This window comes from Chinchilla lanigera, unplaced genomic scaffold (assembly GCF_000276665.1).
Source record: "Chinchilla lanigera isolate Chin_1 unplaced genomic scaffold, ChiLan1.0 scaffold00148, whole genome shotgun sequence".
NCBI classification, from domain to species: Eukaryota; Metazoa; Chordata; class Mammalia; order Rodentia; family Chinchillidae; genus Chinchilla; species Chinchilla lanigera.
The window spans coordinates 2,309,783-2,330,743 of record NW_004955549.1 but is presented as its reverse complement, the minus strand read 5'-3'; the positions used below and the strand labels follow the sequence as shown (position 1 = coordinate 2,330,743).

At 46.5% G+C, this 20,961-nt stretch overlaps 1 protein-coding gene across 3 annotated transcripts in view; it reads right to left on the bottom strand.

Annotated features, from left to right (window-relative positions):
• The window catches only part of Clnk (cytokine-dependent hematopoietic cell linker), a 209,012-nt gene that overhangs the window by 45,159 nt on the left and 142,892 nt on the right, over positions 1 to 20,961 (bottom strand). For all 3 annotated transcript variants that reach the window (XM_013508541.1, XM_013508543.1, XM_013508542.1), the window contains exons 5-8: positions 17,610 to 17,647; positions 12,300 to 12,441; positions 11,166 to 11,272; positions 6,403 to 6,448 (exon numbers count right to left, since the gene is read on the bottom strand). In XM_013508541.1, the coding sequence (XP_013363995.1) occupies positions 6,403 to 6,448; positions 11,166 to 11,272; positions 12,300 to 12,441; positions 17,610 to 17,647 (333 nt within the window). The remainder of the gene's footprint in view (positions 1 to 6,402; positions 6,449 to 11,165; positions 11,273 to 12,299; positions 12,442 to 17,609; positions 17,648 to 20,961) is intronic.

Genomic DNA, 20,961 nt, shown 5'->3' with positions numbered 1-20,961 from the left:
ACTGCATATTGTAAATACTTTGGGGTCCCTCTCAGGACCTCACCTTCTGCTTGGGGAAATGATACCTGCTACTCAGGATTTACTGAACAATGAGGAAGACAGTCCTGGTGCGATCTTGTAGTAGATGCTCAGTATTACTGGCTGAATTATGAGGAAATCAGACACATTTCACCTTGAGCTGTACCCATTTTTCTCTACCTTTAAAATCCCTTTTCCCACCATTGCATGGGAATCCTGGTGGGGGTGTTGATTTCAGGGCCCCTGAATACTGGATCTGTGGGTGCTGAAGATCCTTATATAAAGAGGCATAAGATTTTCATGCAGCTGGTTCACATCTTTCATATACTTCTGGTTATTTCCAGATTACTGATAAGACCTAAAAGAATTTGAACATCATCCATGTAGTGGTTATGCTGTATTATTGAGAACAGGTGCTGAATACGGCACAGTTTTTGCTGAATACTTTTAGTTGCCATGGGTTAAACCCACCAAGGCAGAACCCAGAGATACCAAGGGCCAACTGAACAAGCAACTTTGAAAACACTATTTAATGTTCATTACCCACGGCCTTTTCTTCACACGGCAGAACAGAATATGGAATTAGGAAAACTAGGCAAAGAGGAGTGAGACTAAGTTTGTTATTCTCCACTGGATTTGTGGGAAGTGGGCCAGATGGAAGCTGTTTATACCCACAAGGCTCCTGTGTATGTGGATTCCATACACGGAGGAATATTTACCCAAACGAAGCATGTGGATGTATGTTGTGGCACCATTCACAACCTCACACACAGGGATCAGCCTAGGTGCTCAAATGGAAGAAAGGATGAAGAAAAAGTGGTATATACATAACAGAATATTATTCAGCCACAAAGAAGAACTAAATGCTATCACTTGCAGCAAAATGGTGCCATTATGTTAAGTGAAATAAGCCAAACACTACAAGACAGATACCCCATGTTCTCTCTCATGTGTGGAAGCTGAAATAGTAAGTTGACATGAATGTAAAATCATGACCACCAGAGTCTGGGAAGAGGACAGGGAGGGTGGATGAAAGAGGGTGGATTTGATCAATGAATGCTGGATGCGTTTGCTGAAATATCACACTGAGCACCATTAATATGTACAATTAATACCTACAAATCATTAGAAAGAAAAAATATATATAACTGCCAGGGAACTTCTCAGGATGGCAAATGCTCTGTGAATCTATAGGACATTTGTCTGAGTTTGTTTCAGTTTTCTGAAGTGTGTTCTAAGGAGCCCGGGCCTGGAATCTGGCCCAGAAAGTAGTAGGGTCCCTGGATGCTGAAGGTGTGAGTGCTCTGTGTGCTCTGCACTTCTGGGAGGTCCGCGGTTCTCTGGGAAGTTGGGCAGCAAGGAGCTCTGTTGACGTTCGCTAAACTCACAGCCCGCTTTAATCTCATACATCCAGAGTCCCTCCTTTACATAATGTAACTCTCAACATCTCACACAACTTGCAGCTTCCTAGAACAAGAAGCAAAGGGGAGAGGCTGCGAGGAGGCAGAGCTGTCCCTTGCACAGCTGGGGCCGTTAAAGGAAGGAAGAGGTTGCTCTGGGATGGTGGCCAGGACTCAAGTCCCAGGGCTTAGTTGCAAAATGGGGCTGGATGAAGGAGTTCTGCTGTCCTGAACAAAACAGCCGCTCCTCCTGTGGCTGGGCAGGTAGGATGTGCAGAGGCAGCGGCCACATCTAGGTGAGCAGCTCGACAGGCTTGCCTGGCACTCCCCTGCTTTTAGCCCTGCCTCTGAGGAAACCCCGGGTCCAGAGCAGATGGGATGGTGGAAACATGCCCCAAATTTACAAAGACAAGAAGTCACTTTCCACTGTGCATATGCACTCAGTGATCTGGAAATGGTTTTATGGGGAGGAGAATATTTTGACCAAGTAAAAATAGCCTTTGTACCTTGGAATTCTATTTGGAAATTGAGTCTTTATTAGGGAATTATTACTTGGGAGATACAGATTCTCTTGTGCTTCTTTTATTGAATATCTTGTTTTTAATTCTCCTATGTTGTGACATTTTTATGTTTCTCTACTGGAAAATATTCACTATGTCAAGCAGTTATTAGATGCTCTGCCTTTTCTTTGAGTCTTCTAACTTTCCCTGGGTAGCAGTGGGGCAGATATTGCTCTGTAGTCCCAATAATGAGTGATTTAATGTGGTTTGTAACATTAACTTTGAGCCAGATATTATATCAATGCCTGTGTTGCTTTTGAGCTGTGGGTTGTGCTTCAAACAAACTTAGATTTCAAATGGTAAGGGAGAGATGTTAAAGTTATTTCTGATCAACTCTGGCCCAAGGCTTGCTGTTTGTGAGAAGTATAGCCAAATCCATTGCTGTGGTACAGTATTTTGTATCGCCATATTTTGCCACTAGGGGATAGCATCACCAATCAATTCCTATTTTACCCACTGAACTGTATGGGGAGGGATGTCGGAGGAATTTGCAGCCCTGGGAACCTGGACACAGCGAGTGTTCATGGGCTTGGTCCTGGCCACCTGCTGGATTGTCTTGAGTGAGTGGGCCCTTCTGGTGTAAAACAAGGGAGTCGAACCAGATTAATTCCAAACTCATCTCTGACTCTAATTTTTTAGCACTCAAGTTCCTGCAAAGGCAAGTTAGTATGGAGATCTTTTGATGGCATTGTGTGGAATTCTATTTTGCTTCCTTTCAACCAAGCTCATGTTTCTGGGTCTATGTGTTCAGCTGCCTAGGCATAAATTCTCTTTTTCTTTTCTTGGGTAGCTTATTGTACTTCTTGATGAACTCATTCCCACATATAATAAGCTTGTCACTTCAAAGGGAAATTGGTTTAGAGTTTGTGCTTAGTTCACATTTAGGGCAGAGAGAAATGCATCTTATCCTCTTTTATTCTTGGCTTTGGTTTTTCTAGCAAGCTAAGCTATGTCGTATTTGAAAATTACAGTCATCCTCTGAAAGTGTGATGATTTCTTCTGGATTTGTGGTTCACGCTAGTGGTTCATCACGAACAACTTGCACTGTAAATACTTTGCCTCCAAATAAACTTTTAACCATTTTTAGGAATGAAAAAAAAAAAAAACACATCAAGCTTCAGGGAAGATAAGTTCCTGAAATCTGATAGTTTCCAGGCAATGTCAGAATATGATTGCAAGAAAAATGACATGGACTGTACATTACCATAAATCTATAACTGCTCCACTTGATGAAAAGTATTGCTATAAAATTCTTCCCTTACAGAACCAACTGATGTGTTTTTATTCTCTGACATTTTGTGAGAATGAATAAATTATCTGAGAATGTGTTTGCATCAAAAATATAGAATTTTGTAACAAACACATTAATCATCCACATGTTTTCCAAAAAGGTGCCTGATCCTAAAAATGGTGGGATTCATATTCATTTCTGCCCTCCTGGCTTCCCTCTTGTGTAGGATATTAGAGCTCTAGGTAGTAATAGCGAACCATCAATTATGAAGAAAGATGTAAGGACTATCTCTGAAGAAGCCTGCTACCCCTCCTGCTCCCAAACCGAACAAGCCTCGCTGTCCATGAACCTTGCCCTTGCTGAAGTCCTCTAAGCCATTAGGGCCTCTTATTATACTGGGGCCTGGCGTTTTTAAAAATGGTTTTATTTTTGTTGCCATGACAGCCAATATCCCTCATTAAATAGATGGAGAGGATGTAATCCTGAGAGGTACAGCCTTGATTTACCTGGGAAATTGGTTTCCTTTTTTATTGTGAGAAATTAGTATTATGTAAGGAGTTGGATTCCCTTTTTGCTCAGACTGCCAGGAATCTCAGAGGCAAACTAGCAATTTTGATTTTAATAGAATGTAGTCACGTGTGTTTGAGAATCTTCAATTTGGTCCTAATCTTCATATCAGATGATCTATCTGTCCTCTCCTTTGGATTTCATTTCATTCAATTTTACTGTTCAAGGTTTTATCAACTACTGCAATTGTTAGGCAGGTGTTAGTCATTAGCGATCTTGTGGGATAACGTGGGGGGGGTAGCAGGTGTTGGCAGTTAAGTAAAAACCAAAGAGGTCAATGTATAATATACATTTATAATCATTTCCTAGGCTTCAGACATAAAATTATCCCACAGGGCACAGTGCTGTCCTAAGGTTACACATTGTGCCATTTCTGCTGGTCCCTGGCCACCTGGTCCTCCACCTCCACAAGAAGCCAAACCGCATTCCCGGCTACCACAGCCCACACCCCAAGCACAGCAGGAAGGGGATTATTTCTTAACGACCCTCCTGCCTTGGGCTGGACCTGGTTTAAATTAAGAACTCATCTTTTGCAAGTTTTCGACATGATTAAAGCCCCAAGGAAACACTGACCAACTAAAAAGGACAGAAAGTCATTTTGCAATTCCTTATTTAAGTAAATTTAAGTAAAATGGTGGTGTTCATCATAATGACTTCAATCCCCTGAACCCCAAAAGTATCTTTTGTTTGCAAGGAAAGGTGTCTGAACTCCCACGGGGGCAGGTGTGGGTCGCAGTGCTGCCTGCCTCTGAGGCATAACTTTCTCTTCATCTGTTTTATGATGAAGTCTACAGATTATCCTTCTGCACGATCGCCTGTGCATCTTGAGTGAACTCTTTTATGAAGAGCACAAAAGAACCAAGAGCTAAGGCAGCGAGCGGCAGGTTCTGCACTGTGACAGGACCAGGCTTCCTGGTGACAGGACATCTTGGTGAACAGAAGCAAAGTGGACGTAAACGTATCACTGAAGAGAGAAACAGAAATACTGATGTGGGGATCAGTGGCTGAGGAAGAAGCTTCTGCAGCTGAAGAAATGAGGACAGATGTGCAGAGAGAGTCCTGAGAAAACACAGCAGAGTCAGACCCATTCTTCTCTGCTTCTCCCAGGACTCAGCTCCCATGGAAAGCCCAGAAAGCTGTTAGAACATTTGCACATGAACTGACCCTTCCTGGTCCCTTTCTGGGTGGAGAGGAGTGGAAATGTTTTTTCTCCATAATTCCCCCAGTGCCTCCCAGCCTGAAAGTGCACGAGAGAGAGGAGCCTGGCTGCGAACCAAGTTCTGTGTGCCTCAGTCAGGACTGAAGAGGCGGAGGGACAGCCCGGAGCTTGTGAGCTGCAGAGGCTGCAGACGGGTGATAGAGCAAGGCAGGAGAGTCCTGCCCACACTGTGGGAGCAGTGCACCTTGGCCGGTGCAGCTCAGGTGAGGAGTCATCAGCCCTTGCCTGCTGCACATGCTCTGGACAGGAGGCTCAGGGAGGTCAGGCGCCTTTATGAATGTCACCCAGTGAGGAGGGGCAGAGCCTGGGACTCAGCTGCTGTCTTCACTCTGTGTATTGTGTCACCTGCTTCCAGCGTCCCTCTTCTTCCCTCTAGGACGCCTCTCTGCTCCCCTTCCCCTCCGCCCAGCCTCTCCTTGTGGCTCTGCCCTGGGGAGGCTGCTGTAGGAAGTTAGGGGAAATGAGACAACGGTCATGAGCTTGCTCCCTCGGCTCCCCAGGGCGGTTCCCCTGAGCAAGATTGGTGGCCTCCACCAAGAACACAGCTCCTCTCAAGTCGTGTCTCCTGGTAGCTTTTGGCAACCATCCTGCCCTCCTTTTAGGCCTTTGCAGCCATCATGGCTCTGACCGGACACCCCTGTTCCTCACCTCCCCACACCACACGTGTTGATAGCTACTTCCTCACGTTACCCCGATTTGAATGCCATGTGCTCCAGGGAGGGACCGTAGGGGTTACACTTGCTCATTAAAGAGAAGGTGGCTTCAGCAAGACATTATGGAACAAGCGTCGGACACACACGGTGAGCTCAATATGTTCCAATTATTGGGAGGTGTAAGTCAGCCGATTGTCATCTTTTCTAATCGGAATCATAGGAGGCAGGGGGGAGGGGGGAGGAGAGACGCTAGTACAGATCCAATCCAATTAAATTTCTTTGTCCTTCACTTGGGCTTCTCGTGCTTGTGCAATTGATTATTTCCTTTTAAGCTTGTCCCTGTATTTCCACGCTCAAATTAAATCATTTGGCCTAAAGCTTTAAGACCTATTTTCTTATTAATTAATCAACATTTTAAAATTAGATTCCTGTCTTACTACTTTTCTGGGTGTAAGCCTATAGAAATGACATGGTTATATATTTAATGCAATCCATGTGTTCTCAAACAATTTCCTTTTCGTATGCACAGCACAGCACAGAATATGAATTTTCACAATCAATTTCTTTGTCAATAAGGGAAGGCAATGCAAAGGGATAAGGCAGACCTCACCCAAAAATTATTTCTTTCCTGGAGGGAAGTTCAGTGGACCAGCTTATGTAAGACAGCCTGTGATCACAAAGCAAAACACAAGCTCTTGGGACTAAGGTAGACCTTCTCATCCTTACAGGTCAGACTGTTGTGATGTGACTTTACCTGTAACATGTTGGCTTTTCGAGTCCTTGGAAAAGGGTTTGTCCACCTGTGGAAGACAAAATGGGACCATTACCTCTCAAATGGTGATGAGGACACCGTCTCACAGGTGACACCAGCCACACTGCATGGCTGGTTCCCAAGGGCAGATGGGGAAGCGCCCGGCCCTGTGGCAACTGCCGGGCTGGCATTTAGTGAATAGTTGTGACATGTTTGGCCCCAGTGAAAGGTGCGGTGCTTGGTATCTGGCACAAAAGCACTCCGGTTTGACACCCAGTCTTGTCTCCTACTGGTGTGCAACTTTCAAAGGGCATTTAGTGTATTAAGAACTTCACTTCCTAATGGGGAAAATTCCACGTATGTCACTGGGTTACTGTGAAGATCAACACACCGCAGGTCAAGGGTGGTCAAGCAGATGACAGCGTGGCCTTGTGGGAGAGCCGTGATTTGGCTGTGACTCTGCTGCCGTCACGTGCTGGCCATGAGCAGGTGGTAAACCACTCATCCTCTGAGCCTCGGTTTCCTCACCTGTGAAACAGAGGTTACAAAGAACTGCTTCCTCGAGAGGAGGGCAGGACAGCAGGAAACCCAGCATGCCATGTGCCTGGAGCACGAGACGTCACCGATCATGCTGAGGGACTGTCACTGTTAATGTCACTGGGGACATTAGTGAACTGTTACTGACAAGGGAACTAGGAGCTGGCGGGGTGTGGAAGACCTCTGAAGCTGCCTTTGAGGCCCCCGTTATCCAAGAGCCTTAAGCCTCAGTCAGTACTGGGTTCTCTTGCCTCTCTCTCTCTGACATGTAATTAATTTTTGTTAAATTTTTATTTTTTATTAGCACATGTTTACAGGGTATAGCGATTGTGTTGGCCATACGGAGTTAGTCCACGTGCATACCGCATCCTAATTACCTTACCTTCCCCTTCCTCTCTCCTCCCTCCTTTCTTCTTTCCTCCTTGGTCCCCTTCCCATTTGCAAAAGATCTGTCTCCTTGTTTCCTACCATCTATCTTTAATTTGCTGTTTGTTTCCTTGTGCTTTGGGTTTCTCATGGAAGAGAAGCATGCGGTGTCCGAGCGCCTGTGTCTGATTGATTTCACTGGACGCTGTGCTCCCAGGATGCTTCTCTTCACTGGCACTGAGTCGCACGGCCAAGAGCGTGTGAGGGGGTCGCTGAGCCCCTGCTGTTCTTGTCCTTTGTGGGACACTGCTGTCCGGCTCCAGTCTGGGCAGAACACAGTACTGGCTGGATTTCATCTCTGCTCTGCTCCCCTTCTATGCATGGTCGCCGGTGGAGATGGGGATGCTGCGAGGAGTTTTGCTTCTTCCTGTTGCACCCTTGGCTTCCAGTGTCACTGTGTGCTTGTCCTGCAGAAAGGGCCTCCCTGAGCTTTCCTGCCTGGCCCCGCTGCGAGCCTGGTCCCAGGGCGGAGCAGGCTCTGTGGTCTCCACTGTGCCTGGGTCCTGCCTTCTGAGGGCCCTGGGAAGGGACTTCCTCAGGCCTATGCTCCTTTTCTCCCAGCTGCCAAATTCTGCCTTGTGTCTTCGGTGTGTCGGCTGCATGAGCGTTTTGGTGTCGCCAGTGTTTGTGATGTCTTTCTTTGTGTGTTCTGCCCAAGGGCTCGTCCTGTTCTCTGTCACATGCGTGCTTATCAGCGCTGACTCTGACCTGCACCGCTGCTGGATTCTGAGATAACAGACAGGAATCACCTTGGATACCAGAGGAGGACTCAGACCTGCGCAAGGGACACGTAGCGCAGGGTCTCGGTCTCAGCACTGTTGAGATGCGGGGCTGGGTTTGCCACGAAGGCGGCTGCCTGTGTGGAGCCCTAATTCAGCAGCACCCTCGTCTTCCACCCACTAGATGTCAGTAGCTCTCCCCTGGTTATAGCAGCCAAAAATGTCTGCACTTTGCCAAAGGTCCCTGGGGACAAAATATCCCTGTTGAGAACCATTGATTCCCTGGGTAGTGTGTAACAGGTGTGCAAGACAGGTGTGCAAGACAGGTGTGCCTGCTTCCTGAGCTGCAGCTGCTAGCTGGCTCAGATGTGAGGCTTGATGCATCTGTGCCCCCGGTGCCTGCCATCCCAGCACTTCCTGCGACAGTGAGAGGGCCACTTCCAGTCACTGCCTCCTCCGTTAGACTGCGGGTCTGGCTGACCTTTGTAGCCTATTGTTGAGTGCAGTACGTGGTACACGGTAAGTGCTCAACAATAGAGAAGTAGTTTAGGGCAAGGCAGTTGTAACCAATGGAAGGAGTTAAGAACTGACCTCTGTAAAGGGTACAGGAGATCCACTTCATAGATAGTTTAATCTAAATATAAATGTACAGAACTAATAAGAATCAATCCCTGCAAATGAGGTTGTAATGGAAAAGATAATCTGCTTCCCATAAAAACTTGCTTATTCAAACATTGATTATAAAAGTAAAACTCTATCTGAATTGAGGCCAGGACCTTGTTTAACTTGGAAGGCAGCTTCCCTCCCGGCCAACATTTTGCGTATGCCTCTCCTACCCCGTTTCTCACTTGATTTCACTTAAATGTGTCAAGATTGGAGCTCCACTTGCAGAGCGGCCCTGCTACGAGAAGAAATTTGTCTTTAATGGGGAGCCGCACACACAATAGGAAGCAGGAATGCAAAGTGCTAAGAACAGAGGCTTCAGTGCTGCCATGGGTTGTTTTTAGAAAATCACATGAGGTTTATTTTTTCCTGAAAAAAATTCTATCCACGAACACTTATCTGTAAAAGGAAACTGAGTGTTTTCTAGATAAAGGAAAGCTCAAATTTTTAGCTGTGATTATTGACGCTTTATAACTAAATCTGCATCTTCAGCTACTGGGCCAGTCACTCTGCAATCCCCAACCCCCCCGCCTCACCGAAATGCTGTGTTCCAGCAACAGTGGCTGGAAATGCTGTCCTTCCTGCTTTGCTTGGTGAGCCCCATTGTCGCTCTTGGTAGCAAACAGTGGTAGCAAAGCAAGGGAATTTTGTGGGCCAGGCTGAAAAGTGTTCCGCGTGGACAGACGCCAGGCTAGGGAAGGGCGGAGACCCTCCTCCTATTAAAGAGCTATGTGCTTTTCACTACTGAGTTCAAATGATTGACAGTTTGTTCATCTTCATCTATTGAGAACCACTTCCGTGAAGGCTCCGTGCAGGCAACTGAGGCTAAAATAGTCCCTGTCCTCACAGAGGTGGCCTCTTGTGACTACTTGGGCTATGCACTGTACTCTCTATGTGTTATTATAACAGCTGTGAGCCTTTATAATTAAGACAGTGAAAGCCCAGAGAGGGTGATAACTGGCCTGAAGGCACAGAGCCTGTAAAATTGCAGCTTTAATGCTGAGGTTATTTTAAGGATTAAATGTCATTCATTCATAGTCTGACCACTACTGAGAAAGATCTTTCTTGACTTTCCTTTTTCTGCGTTATTTTTCAAAGCATATCGTCCCTGGCTGTATTGTCCACCTATTATTTACTTATTTCTTATGGGTCTCCTTGCACTAGTATGTAAGTTTCACGAGAGCAGGGAATTGGTTGTTCATTGATTTGACTCTGGGGTCCCTAACTGTGTCAGATCCTGGTAGATGTTGAGGGCAGAGCTCTTGAATGAACTTGTTGAGTGATTTACCGGAAGGTCTGGCTTACTGCTGGGTAAAGAGGAGGTGAGGGTGTTGCATTGCTCCTCCTGCACTCTCAACCCCTGCTGGATGTATTCTGTGTACAGGGAATTGCGTGGTCCCATGTGTACTTTCCTTTCCTTCTGTACTATGGTTTGAATACCCCTCCTCTCCCCGGAAGGCTCATGTTAGAATCTCATTGTCATTGTATTATGGGCTTCACCCGCAGGAGTGGATGGGTGCCTATACCTCGAGAGTGGGTTTGCTCTAAAGGGGAACTCTGACTCTCTGCTGTCTCTTTCTTTCCCCGCCTTATTGCCAGAAACCCCACCCCAGTTGCTACGGGCATCTGATCTTGTGCTTCCTAGCCCCCAGGACCGAGAAGTAGCTTCCATTTATCACAAACCCTGTCTTAGATGTTCTCTGACAGCGGCACAGAGCAAAGGCATTGTTGATATGGATAGAAGCCCTCAAGTTAAGTGAACAGTTTGAACATAGAGTCAACAAGAAGAATGTGAGCGCTCAAAGGCACATTCACGCTCAGCAGTAGGTGTAGTCATTGCGTGCAGACTAAAAAAGGAGTTAACAGTGAAATCTTCACTCTTATAATTTTTTTTTTTTTGAGACAAAGTCTCTCTAAGTTGCCCAGGCTGGGCTCAAACTTGGTGCTCTTCTTGCCTCAGCCTCCCAGAGCACTAGGATTATAGATATGCACCACCACATTCAGCGGAAGCAGTCTTTGGATGTCACCTTGTCAGGGATTTTCATTTCTGTTTTGTGGATGAGGTCACTGAGGCCCAGAGAGACTGTGACATACTTATAACCACCCAGTTAGTAGTTGGCAATATTGGGCTGAGGATCGGGGCACAGTGATACAATATTATCGCAAATGTGTGAGTTCAAGGCCTAGCTCTGAGGGAGGCACTCAGCATTAGACGACATGCATGTGAAAGTCCTTTGCCAGGTGCCTGGCTCACAGTACATTGAACCCAGATGTCAAGTCTCCTTCCTCCCAGGCCCTTCCATAGGACCAGGATCACCCTAGCATCCTGTGGCTCAGGTTCCCCGAACTTCACCTTCATGCAACCTAGCCAGATGCCCTGGGGAATCCCCGGGTTGGGTCACAGGGCCCAGTTGCACTCACTTCCTGCCGCTGCAGTTGCAAGTTCCGGGTTCCACCTGTTGGGGGCGCTGAGGGCTTGGCATTCCGCAGAGAGGAGGCATCCAGTGCACCCCTGAAACAGCGAGTATCTGTGCCAAGGGAAGAAGATTGAAGTCACACCTCTGTGGAGTCAGCAATACATTTGCAACCTGGATATGATCCCCGCTGCATGTTCTCATCCACCCGAGATCTCTACCAGCCTTCCAGGGACCTGCCAAACATCCCGAAGACATCTTCCCAGACCCTGCCCTCCTACATCCCACCCGGCTCCCGGCTCTTTGTATGGTGCCCTTGACCTGTTCCGCCACATTTCCCTGTTGATCTGTTTCTGCCGCTAGCTGGAGAACTTCCTGGCACTATGGGTCATCTTTGCTCGTCCTTACATTCCCTGATCAGCTCTAAACTGGTAACTGGCACAGTCTAGATGCTTTTGGAGCCAATGAACAAAAGATCATCTCTTCATTTCCAAGATGATTCTCTCCAGAGATGTTTCTATGCAAGCATTTCCGTGGGCCCAGCCCTCAGAAGTTATGCTTCACTTCCTCTTTACTTTAAGAGTGATGTGTCATGTCTGAGGTTCAGAGACTTGCTGAAGTTGCCCCATGTACTCCAAGAAGAAAAGCACAAAAGTGAGTGTAGAGCTTGGTCTTCCCCTACTCCTAGCAAGTCTGATCTGCAGGATGCTGAGAGCTCCCCCTACTCCTCCACCATTCAGACTCCAGCTTAGCATTTGCCACTTGGCCTTCTCCTGGTTGCCCACACTCTGCCATGCTCCCAGGTGTGGCAAGTTGCCTATGACCCAAGAGCATCTCTGTGATAATGACAGCTACAGGTCCGGAGTGCTGGCTGTGCACCAGGGCCTCTGGTAAAGAGGCCCCCATGTATGATTCAGGTCATCTCTACAAGAGCTCTCTAGGGGAGGCCTATTACTATAAATGCTATTTTCAGGTGGAGATCGTGAGTTCCAGAGACATGCCCAAGCCACCAAGGTACTAAGGCATGGAGGCAGGATTTCAACCTAGGGTTGTTTAATTCAGAATCTGTATCTTTAATCACTAGGCGCCATTGCAGCATGGATGTGCACCCGCAGACGTTACGCATGGCCCTGCCCTTTACCTGCATATTCAGATTCCTTTATAGGCCTGGCTGGTAAAATTTTCATTGACGGCCACGTGTCTACCATCTGAAGCTCGGGGTCTTCATAGTCGTCATCAGGGGGCAATTTTACTCCGTCCGGGACTGCAGTCATGTTCCTTTCCTAAGCAGGTGGGTATATCTTGGTGAGTCTGGGAAGGGACAGGGCTGCAGGCCACAGTGTTGGCTGGGGGCTGATACGGATGCTTTGACTGAAATTTAAAGACTTAAGAGTCTCGGGTCTTAATTAGAAGTTGAATTCTTGTGATAGTGAGAATTCTAAAGATGCCCCCCAGAATTTTTCCCTCTCTGATTATTCAACCAAATACCTCCTTAGTTTCTACTGTGAGGGTCAGTGAGGATGTAATTAAGGTTGTTAATCAGCTGACTTTGAAATAAAGGGATAGTCTTGTATTATTCAGGTGAGGCCATTATGGTTACACAAACACTTAAAAGCAGAGAGGGGACCTATTTGCTGATGAGGTGATCTCCTGTATAGGAAATTCCCAAGAATCCACTAAAAAGTTATTAAAACCTAGAACTAAGAAAAGATTCAGCAAGGGATGGGAATATATGACCAATTCTTACACAAAAGTCATGTGGACATACTGGTAATAATAATTTGTATTTCTATAAACAGTACTAATTTGGAAATAAAAATTTAGAAAATAGGGACATTAGGGTAGCTTCAAAAAATAAAGCACTTAAGAATAAATTTAGCAAAAGATGTGTGGAACTTGCACACTAGAAGCTGCAAACACATTGTTGAAAGTAATTTATGAAGACCTCAATAAGCGGAAAGATACTCAATGTTTATGGGTTGAGGATACGATGTTAAGATAGGCGTGCTTTACAAACCAAGGCACAGATTCCACACAATCCACCAAAATCCCAAGTGCTTTTTCCCTCTTCTTCCTCCCTTCTTCTTTTGCAGAGGTAGACAAGCTAATTCAAAGAACCTATGAGAATGACCTTTCTCTCTCCTACCCAACTCATGCGCTAAAATGAACATGGGTGCAGACAAGAAGGAAGCCATCTGCAACCCGAATGGAGGGTCCTCACTAACCCTTGACTTGGGATTTCTGTTTTCAGGAGTGTGAGAAAATAAATCTGTCAGCCAACCTGCCATTTTGTTACGGCAGTGCCACCTGACTGACATGGGTACTCCTCAAAGGCTCTGGGGCTGAACCCTGGGTGGCAGTCCACAGAAAACCTCCTTCCCATAACTGTCATCAGAGAAATTCTGGTATGTGGAACTGTGCGTGGGGGCCTGCGGCTAGCATCTTGCTCCATGTAGGCAGAGACACAACCCTCAGTCTTGCCTTCCTTCAGCCAGCCTACAAAGCCACAAGAGATCTTTTATTCTCTCCAGGACTCAGAAAGCTCAACTTTCTCTTGACTTTTAGTCTTGATTTGAGCTTGACAGAGAAATCCAAGTGCCAAGGTGGGATTGTGTCCATAAACATGGAAGCTGGGAAAGCTCTAAGGGGTGTCACATGGCACCAAGAATGAAAATGAGCTAGAGGCCTCGCTTTTTGTGGACATTCCATAACTTGGGTCTTTCCATGGGGAACCGTTACCTTCCTCTTACAAATTTATTTTTTTTATTTTTATTTTTTTTGCTTTTTCTCCGGTACCGGGAACTGAACTCACGACCTTGCACTTGCCAGGCAGGCGCTTTGCCCTCTTACAAATTTAGAAACTGTTATTGGTGACTTTCCGAGCCACGCAGATCCCAGGTACCGTGAGTGAGCAAAAATAGGTCTTTTCACCAAATGCAAAGGGGAACCCAGCATCAGAAATTTAAAACTATTTTGACCCCAAAAATGAAGGGCAAAGAACCCAGGGCAATCACAGGTGGATCACGTCCAGGTAGTGCTGTGATGAAGAGTCCCAGGCTGGGCTTGGGTCCCCCCATTCTGCAGATTATTGCTTTTCTCCCATCCCACTTGCAGCCATGCTAGATGGGTGTGGGCAGCCCTCAAACTGCGCTTTGAACTCTCATTTTATGTTAATTTTGACAGTTAAGAGCTGACAATGTAAAATCAAAGGCGTTACTTTCTACCCTGAGCTATATTTGGACTTTTCTCTTTCAGCACATAGTAAATTCTTAATACATGCTTCATAAAAGTGCATAAAGTAGTAGATCTTAACAAGTTTTAGGGTATAATAATTCCTATGTGTATGCTTTAAAATTTTTATTCATGTTGTAATTTGTCTGCTTAGAAGGGTGTCTTCCTTGGGGTCCACCTCAAGCTTATTTTTGAATTAGACGGCCATACGCACACAAGTCAGCAGTTGCACACGCTTATGGAATGACTTTGGTACCCAGAAGTGTCTTCAATGAGACAAGGCATGTGCAGTTTGGAGCACAGTGCCTGGTGGGGGTCCTCAGTAGAGGTCGCCTGGCCTGCTGCTGCCCTGAGCAGTACTGGTGGGGCAAGTCAGAGATCACGGGAGGCAGCAGCCTCCTCCAGCCTCTAACATTTGTCCAGGACTTAACAGGGGTTAGGGCTGCACATACTTTACTCCACTGTGTAAGCAGGAAAATCTAAGCGGCAATTTTATCACAGTGGAGAGAGAGACCTGCCGATAGAGTTGTGTTCTAGCTCTGCCCCCTCCAGTTTTCTAATTTAGTTGGGCCCCGTACTTCCCTGCCCCAGGCTCAGAGTGTATGTGTGTAGCTTTTTCCTGTCACCCCCAGTTGCAGCAGTGTGGTAAGGTAAAGAGGAGTTAGGGGTGACTCCAATTTTTAGGTAGGCAGCAATGCAGAAGGGCCAAGGTGGTCACACAGGCTGGGAGAACTGGAATCCTCAGATGCAAGGGGGTGGAAGCGTTGTGCATATTGGACCTGTAGCTGAGTAAGCTTCTTCTGTCCATGGAACAGCATAAAGAGAGGGATGAGGAACCTGAAGACAGCAGCTTTGGCTTTCCATGTGCTCACCCTGGATTCCCACCAAGTGCTCCCCTGGAAGGGAAGCCTGGGGTTGTACATGAAGTCACCCACGGGTAAGTCACCAAGAGCAAGTTTGACAGATACAAGGTGCTCACACGCCAGGGGCCATGCAGTGACCCATGAGCAGGAAGCGGGTAGAAGAGAAAAGCTTGGCCACTGAAAGGAGAAAAGGCTAAGTCACCAGGCACAGAGCTGGAGTAGAAACATCGGCACGGTGATTTTGATGCTGTGTCCCCAGAGAGTAGTGCTGCTTCCATGAAACCCCCGGAGTGGTCTGAGGAGATAAGTAAGGCTGGGACTGGGCAGTTCTTGGCTTTGAAACCAGGTGAAGCTGGCTTGGTGACAGCAGAGCTTTGGAGTCACTCCGCCCTTGATCTAAATTGTGGTTTGATTAAATTTCTGACCATGGGGAGGCCATAAACCTCCCTGACTCCATTGTTCAGGCTTTCAGTTGGAGATGACGGAGCCTACTAAATTTGGTCATTGTCTGAAACCCACTGATGAAGCACAGATAAGGGCTGTAGTTGGCATCTGCCCCAAGTCCACAGCTCGAGCTCAGCGTGCGTAGATGGTTGCTCTCTCTGTTGCACTGAGCTATGTAGATGATGCACTAAGACTAGGGCTTAGCAAAGCTGCTGGAGGAGTCCAGGAGGCTTCATGACCAGCATAGTGGGAGGAGGGACAGAACTGGAAGTGAGTCTGAGCTACAGCACGGGCAGGGGGCATTCGCCACAGGGAACCATTCGTGTACTATTATGGCACCTGCCAGTGCTCCCCAGGGAACAGACTCATCCAGAAAGTCAGGGACACGCGAGAACTGAGGATGTGAGCCTGCATGCAGTTGTCATCCGTCCTGTGGCTGGGCTTTGTGGGGGTGGCGGTGATGGAAGGGGAGAAAAGACCACACTGGTCACCCCGGGTGATAAGAAGATGCACCAGGCTTTTGAGGCTTCTGCTTCTCAGATGTGAATGTAAATATTTTGTTCTATTTTATTGGAGGGGGGAGAGATATTAAAAAATATAATGACTTACATCTATCAATCATCTATCTATCTACTTGTCATCTATCTTTCTGTCTATCTAACTATCTATTAATTATTCTCTATTTTCTGGCAGCCTCAGGGATTCTTTACTACAGGTTCAACATTCACTACTATAAACCTCCTACTTAAAAAACATTGCATATGTGTGTGGTCCTGTGTGAGGGTTCAGGGCTTTAATTAGATTTTTAAAGAGCTACCTGATAGTAATAAACCCATGACTTTATAGACACATTATCTGTCTGTCTATCTATCTATCATCTATCTGCCAACCTATCATCTGTAAATAAGTTACTTAAATTATATACATATATAACAATATAATTACTTATAATATTAGGTATTTGAATTAAGGTCAGAAATTTTAATCTTTTTCATTACTTCTTAAAATTCTTTGTGAATATTTCAAGTGACTTTATAAAGTGGTTTTTATGGTTTGTGTCTAGATGTTCCACCAAAGCCTCATGCAGTCATGAGGTGGGCTTCTAGAGTGTGTGATTAATCCATGGTCTAATGCTGGGATTATGGGTGTGAGCGCTACACCCATAATCCTGGGGGCGGGCAGCTTGCATACGCTATAAGGGGGAGAAAGAGGCTTGCTCTCTGCTGCTCCTCCCTTTTTGTTCTTGCTGCTTTTGCAGTCTTCTGCTGTCATGAACTGTTGCCCTCTTCCATGTGCCACTCTGCCTTGGAGCCAGCCGAGTATGGACTGAAACCTCCACAAACTGTGAGCTAAATAAGCCTTTCCTTCCTTAATTCTGGGTGTAAGGTATTTTGTCTTGGCAGCGAGAGAAAAGTAACCAAGACAATGATATATTCTACACTGAATATTTGGCATGATTCCAATGTGGTACTGTATTATTATTACAAAATATCAATGTATATGTTGAAATATTATTCTGAAATTTAGATTAGTTCCTTATTTTAAATTTCTGACCATGCAATTACTGGGCCAAAAAGTAGTTATTTTTATATTGCTCAGTTAATATTGTGAAATTGTCTTCCAGCAAGTTTGCATTAAAGTAAAATTCCACCTGAGCGTTATGAAGTTCCTTCTTATAATGCCCTTGCTAGCTCTGGGTGTTACTCTTTTTACCTTTTCATCCCTCACATTGACCTTGTGCATTGGGAATTGGAATGCAGTGTTTTACTCCAGAATTAAAATGCAGTTTTCCTTGCCAGTGAAGTATGCCATTTGGGACATTTTTTAAACAATTCATCAGAAGACTTGAAAATAGTCCCTTATTTTTTAAGTGTTGAAGACTGACAGAACAGCTAAGGGAAGGGAGGACTCACGTGGTCAGGAAGAGGCGCCTCGATGGTCTGGTAGTGGCCTGCCAAAGGGAACACACCAAATGTTACTGTGGTCCCCGTGCCGGCAGCTCAACGTGGAAGAAGAGAGGGTCTCAGTTCCTCCCCAGAAACCTTGTATTCCTTTCAATTAACTTCCTTGACTGTAATCTTTCAGAACTGAAGCGCACATTTCCCTATGGCCCATCCCACTTCTTGCTTTGCAAAACTACAGACAGGAAAAGGAGGAAAGAAAATCAAACTTCACCAAAATGGTGACGATGGAGACAAGCAGGCTGGCGCTCCCACAGCGGTAAATTCTCCCTGAGAGAGCGGCGTGGGGCTGGGGAGCACCCTCCAGCTGCGCTCCCAAAGTCACGCCTCGTTCATGTTGCCCCCACAAAGCTCTGTCATGCATCTCGTGTAAGTACTAGGAGAACAGTCTTCCTGCCTATTCATTCATGCAAATCCCGGGTCCAGGCCCAGCGCCCAGTGTTGAGAAGCTGAGATGTTTGTTTTCACGGGTGTTTATTGAGTGAACATTGTCCAGCTACAGTTTCAGCTTCTCAACTCTGCACTCCCTCATTTGAACTCATTTCATGAAAGCCCTCCTGAGATCATGCAGCCCTCTCAGTATTCAGTTTTAAATTTTGTTTCAGGTTATCCAAGCCACCACAGAACCTCTCGAGTGGCTGCATCCCTTTTTGTTTCCTTATAGACCTAATTTTTTTTTTTTGCATTGTACTTTTAGTACAATGCATTGTGTACAATGCATTTAGTGCAGTGCATTTTTTGCATTGTGCTATTAGTCTGCAGTGAGGATCATGACATGGAGCAAATGTTCTCATCACCTTTTCTTTATTAGCACACATGTAAGACATTTCTGTAGAAAGTGATCCTTTCCTTCTTTGGATGCTAAGAACTTCAGGATGGATTTCTGGACTTTGCCTAGGCATTGTTGAGGACCACTGCATGGTCCTCTTCTACATCTTGCTCTACTTTATTAGAACATCTGTTCTTTCACCCCAAATTCCCTGACCAGCTCTGGAATAGGGGAGTGAATTGTGTCAGCATCCCCGTGTCCTTCTAGGGGTCATTAATGAGAATGAGGCTCACTGCAAACACACTTCTCTGGCATTTGCCTAGGACTAGTGCATGGGGACGTGTTACATAGCCCAAGTGGACTACTTTGAAATAATGAGCTGAGAGGGGCCCAATCTCTCTGCACCTGCCTCCCTCCGACCATGTCTTAGTGATAGGACCAGTTAGCTACACTACTGTGGGGCACAAATAGCAGCTTCCTTACCCAGCACCACTGAGCTCCCTGGCAGAGGAAACATGAGTTTTCCAGCCTTTGAGGGGCTGGACTCATACTTTGTCCTGAACTGAGTTCAATGAATCACCCCATGCTTTGCGGCCCAGCTGTCCCAAAGGAGCAAAGCAGCAGAGAGTCACCGGGGCTTCTCTCTGGCCTCTCTCATGCAGGAAGCAGCTCCCTGTCTAACTCAGGGCTCAATGCAGTATCACTGAGGGAAGCTGGCTTCCTTGAGTGGGACTATTGACTCACATCACCCCAGGGCACTGTGGTGGTCTCTCCTCTCCTGGAGGGAGGGCCCCGTTCCTCTCCTGGATCTCGTAATGCCTTTCCATCCTTCCTCATCTCCTCGTGTCAGTCCCCGCTGGATTTGTCGCTCTTCCTACCTCCCCTTTGCTCCCAAAGCGCAATGCTCAGTGTCCGTCGAGGTCTGAGGTTCCTGCTTCCTGGGGCTCCATTTCTGGACTGTTCCAGGCCATGTTAATGTCACCAAATGTGTAAAGCCCTCATTTCCTGTTCACTCACCATGACCCTTAGACATAGGCAGCATCTGATGGCTTCTTTGCTGTGTACACACTGTCTTTTATTGGAGAAGGATTTGTCTTTTATCTCTTTATTTCCTAGACGACCTATCTGTGTTATCCTAAGGGAACAGTGGGGCCTGTGGTGATAGTGCCTACGATTTTAGGCAGAGTTCTAACACTGTCCATCTGTTCATGTCACCCACTGCCCACCACATCTGGTCCAGACCCTCAGCGTGGACCCCAGAGCCCAATGCCACCTGCTCTGGCCTTGGTGCCCGCTTTGCCCCTCCCAGTTTCTTTTGACAAAGACTCTGTCCCGAGTCAAACCCCACACGGGCTCCTCTGAACTCTGTTTCAACCAGGCCCTGCCTCTTGGGCCTCCGTGTTTTCCTCTGCATTGGCTCTTTTTGGCAAGAATCCTAGTAAAAAGTTTATCCAGAATCTTCCACCTCCACATCCCTGTCTAGCTGGGACCATCACCCTCCACCCTCCTCCAGGTGACATCTACTTTCACCAGAATCGCCCTTTGTCCCCCATGGTTCCCCTTAGTAACTTTCCACCCTCTGACTCCAGCACTGTACCTTTGCTACCCAGTCCCAGCTTTCCTCCTTGTATTCAGAGCTGAGCTCAATCTCCCTGCTCTAGTGCAGACACTTGTTAAAGCAGTCCCTGCACCTGTCTCAATGGTCCTGAATAGCCAGTCTTTCTTTGTAACAATATCCAGAACCATTTATTTAACACTTTCTCCCCTCTGCATTCTGGCTCTTTTTGAGTCTCTGCAGCACACCATGTACTCTGCCTCAAAGACTTAGTGCATGCTGCCGCTTTTTCCAGAATGACTTTTCCTGAGCTCTGCCTGGATCCATTCTGACCCTCAGATCACACCCAGAATGTCATCCCCCAGTGTGTTTTCCTTGACCCCAACCTCAGCTATAAATAAAAGAGCACCTTTCCATCCTGTTCATTACACCTCAAGCACCTGGTCTTGCAGTGGGATGCTACATCCTCTGTGATCACCAGACCCTGCCTCCTGCTATGTGGGTGCTTGGCAACAGACACTTCCCAGCTTCCCCTGCACTGTGTTGGGGTGGCACGCATTGAGGCTGCTGGGACCTGGCCGGTGTGGTGAGCCCCATGCCTGCTGGCCCACTGGCCCCTGCATGGTTCTGGTTTGACTCAGTCAGTGCCTGGTCACACACAGAGGACCTCAGGTCCCTCTGGGATAATGGAAACCACTGGGGAAAATGGATGTTTGGAAACAGATCTCCTTTAACCTGTCCATGCTGGATTGTGGTGGGAGCAAGAAATAAACTCATTTTATTCCACCCCTAACATTTATTCATTATACACAGATGTTGGTCCTGCTTAATTAATATATGCTTTCTAGTTTTTCACGAACACAATACATTATATAGATACAGGCTCTGGTGTCTGCCTCCCAAAGCCCATGGTAAGAGTTCAGGTTTGTGATCACTTCTGTAACCCAGAGTAGTGTGGAGAAAACCACATGGTAAGTGCA